The following is a 3,420-nucleotide window of genomic DNA, read 5'->3' as shown; positions in this document are numbered from 1 at the left end:
AGTATGTTGTCAGCATTACCAGATTTAAACATGCCTAAATGGCCAGGTTTACATACTAAGAAACTGATGAAGGCACGGGAATAAGTGGGAACAGGATTGGGGTCAGGGTGTTTAGCTTGGTTTTTTGCCCAAGCATAAGATTATAGGTTGCAGCACAAACAGTGAGTGCTGCTATGGATTCATTAGTAAACAAGATCAACATCTGCACCAGTGCTGTTTTGGACCAGCTCTGGTCTGTCCTATGGACTATGTAACATTAACAGCAGGAACGCATTATCTGTGCATCTCCCAGCTTAGCTGCCTTCCAAAACAAATGCATTTTGCATTTGAGATGTGAACCAAAGTGGAAAGGATCAGAAGATTCACTCCAAGAATCCACACCCGATAAAAAATGAAATGCTAATGTAGGTACATGCTTAATAAATTTAAAACAATTAACTAGCATATTGCCTGTTCTCATGTGCTTAAATCAGGGAGTTACGTTAAATGAAGAATTTTCACTTCTCAGAAAATATTCTGTATTGAAAAACAATTTGAAACATTCTTCAAAAAGCTATTTTAAAGAGTTATTTTCATTATTTAAGAAATGGTAGAGTTCTAAATACTTTTTCACAGGGTTTTCAGTGTGTTGGATATTTTTACTCTTTACACTGCTTTTTTATGTACTTAAGATACTTGTGTTCTGAGAGGGATCACCATTAGTTTTTGACTCAAGTGGTTGATCTTTTACTTCACTAGAAGTTCCAGGACCAAATATAGTTTAGTAATATTTTATTTGAACTATGTTATATTATCAAATGAAGAGTTTTCTTTCTTGTTTAAGCTGTCTATTTAAATATTTTGTGAAGAGGAAAAAGCTTTACAAATAAGATAGAAAAACAATAGTTTTAATCAAAGGTGAGTACTGTGGCAGTAATAGTCTTCTTGGTAAGATGCAAGATACACAGATGATTTATCTGTACCTACTCTATTTCATACTTTATTACATTCTACTTCAGGCTTTGCCATGCTCTAAGCTTTCCAATGACAATGGTAAGTAGTCCTTCACTACACTATGCTTTATGTAATAAAGCAAAATTACTAATCTGTTCTAAACCATACCAAATAAAACACTAAGGCTGGTAATCTTATGACTGTTATTCATTCACCACTGCAGTTCAAGTTTCAGGCCGGCTTTTCTGCCCAGCTGGGTGTTTTGGGAGCCAGGAACCTCTGGGCTACAGCAGCATTCTATTTCAGGTCTCTAGGATTTCTGATCAAATCAATACAAAGCTCCCACTTGCTCCTATTAAGAGCTTTATTCAAGAAAAGCATGGCAAGTCAAACAGTTTTGTTACTGACAACAGAAATAGACATCCAAAGAAGAATCTGAAACCAGCAGTAAAATACCCAAGTTTAACAGACCAAAAGAAAAACTTATTTACATGTATGAAATAAGTGATAACACTAGAGGTTACAGGACAGAGTAAATATTAAGATAGTGACCTGTGAGGCAGGTACCTGAAGCAGTTGCTAAGCTCCAGGACATTATTTTGGTATGGTTCAGGCCTGTTCCAACCACATCCAAACCTGAAAGATACTTCCATGCTTCTGAAGGAGACATAAATCAAAGTGCTTTATTTTTACCTTCCTGGGTAGCTGAATAGAGATCATTACATTATTCAACGACTTGCAATTCAATCAAAGTTTTACATGTCTGGAGACATTCAGTTAAGGAAGTAGTTGATTATACTGTTGTTCGAAGAACCATCCAAAATGTCTCTAGACAACAGTGGACTAAAGTGTTTTCATTATTTTTCTTTATTTAGAAATTAGAGTAAGACACAGATAAATACATAATTTCACAATACAGAAAGTAAAGAAAAAAAAAGTGCTTTACAGCTAGAAAGGGAGGTATAAGCTAGTTTTATGCAGCTTATTTATAAGATAAAGCAGTGAAAGCTTTTCTGATGTTGGCAACAAACGCAGAAAAATTGTTAGTTTCTCTCACTTTCTGCTGGAACTCTGCTATACAGTCCAGAGGAGGAGTACAGGAAGTCACTAAAATGACACAAAGTTCCAAAAGATTAGACTATTATAAAAAAAATAAATATTAGTGTTTTTCCATGCTTATGAAATATCAGTGTAGTTAATGTTATCTTTGTATGTTGCAGCTTCATTATTTTTGAGTAACCTATTAAGTAATTTTCTTTCAGCAAAGACAAAGCCTCAAAGAACACACAAATAATTTTTATTTCCAGACCTCCCACTCAGTGCTGTGCTCCTGCTTGAATTGTTACAGCAGTTTCCAGTAATCCATAGCCTGCTCACAAACTGAAACACATTTCTAAACATTTTTGTTGCTATGCAGGCAGGCAGACTGAAAACTCATGTGGCCCAGCATGTGATAAACTTTTCACTTCAGCACAGTTTAGACATGAATTAGTCAAAACAGAAATCTATTCAGTCCACACCTAGAGCCACAGCAGAGCAACAGTGGCATCTGTTTGTAAGCTACTCAGCATAAGACTCAAATTACTGCTGCTGTTCTTTGTAACTGAAGGAAGAACTGTATTACAAACCCACTTTTGATCTGAAAGGTTGTGCCCTTGCAGAATAGGAAGGCTGGATTTCAAGTTTTAATCTTTCTCCTATGTCACACAATTTTAAGGGTTCCCCACAATAGTGGGGAAACTAGTTTTTTCTGCCCTCTAGGCTTCTCAAATACATTGAAATATGCCTATCAGCATAAACACTCTGGCATAAAGGGAAGAAGCAACAAGCTACAATCTGAAGCATCTATCTATCCCTGTATCTCTTTTCTCTCCTGCTTTGCCTGATAGAAAGTAAAAAGCAGCTCCACAAATTAACAAGAGAAACTTCATTTTCAAAAATATATTGCCATTGCGAGATCCTTCCATTCAGAAATTGGAAGATAAAGGTTACTACTGTACTTCACTTTACTCCTCTCCCCCTTTTTTCAAACAGGGGCATCAGATCCTGTCCTGTGGTTTAAGTATATGAAATTCACATACCTTCATAATCTCCCTGTTCATTTATGGAAAGGGTAAACACATATGGCTTGTCAGGGTCTTTGTGGTCAATGTGTCTGAATATAAACTGCAGTTGTTCATCTAAAGCAAACACAAGCAGAATTAACACCAGTAACCTCTGCTGGAGAGTCACAATGATGACAAAAAAAAAATCACTATTAAGCTACAGTTTCACTTGATATTCTTAGAATACTTACAAGTTAAGCAAACCTGGTCTCTTTGAAAGACAAATGCATTTTAACATACCATATTTTGCCACTTCAGAGACAATGGCAATACCTGGGATGGGAAAATTTATCAGCTGTGTAAGCTGGTATGTTCTTCACTGCACAATCCAACATTAACCACACTGCATCACCGCACATGGAAACTAGAAACTGCAGGAACT

The 3,420-nt window shown here is 36.2% G+C and overlaps 1 protein-coding gene across 1 annotated transcript in view; it reads right to left on the bottom strand.

Moving 5' to 3' along the window:
* Nucleotides 1-1,782: 1,782 nt before the first annotated feature.
* The window catches only part of SPC25 (SPC25 component of NDC80 kinetochore complex), a 3,196-nt gene continuing 1,558 nt past the window's right edge, over nucleotides 1,783-3,420 (bottom strand). The window contains exons 4-6 of the mRNA XM_010171391.1: nucleotide 3,420; nucleotides 3,015-3,113; nucleotides 1,783-2,040 (exon numbers count right to left, since the gene is read on the bottom strand). The exon at nucleotide 3,420 is cut by the window's right edge and continues 113 nt beyond it. Of these exons, the coding sequence (XP_010169693.1) occupies nucleotides 1,916-2,040; nucleotides 3,015-3,113; nucleotide 3,420 (225 nt within the window). The 3' untranslated portion in view covers nucleotides 1,783-1,915. The remainder of the gene's footprint in view (nucleotides 2,041-3,014; nucleotides 3,114-3,419) is intronic.

Source organism: Antrostomus carolinensis, unplaced genomic scaffold (genome assembly GCF_000700745.2).
Source record: "Antrostomus carolinensis isolate BGI_N321 unplaced genomic scaffold, ASM70074v2 scaffold37080, whole genome shotgun sequence".
Classification (NCBI taxonomy): Eukaryota; Metazoa; Chordata; class Aves; order Caprimulgiformes; family Caprimulgidae; genus Antrostomus; species Antrostomus carolinensis.
The sequence above is the reverse complement of the archived record's forward strand: the minus strand, read 5'-3'. Positions and strand labels throughout refer to the sequence as shown.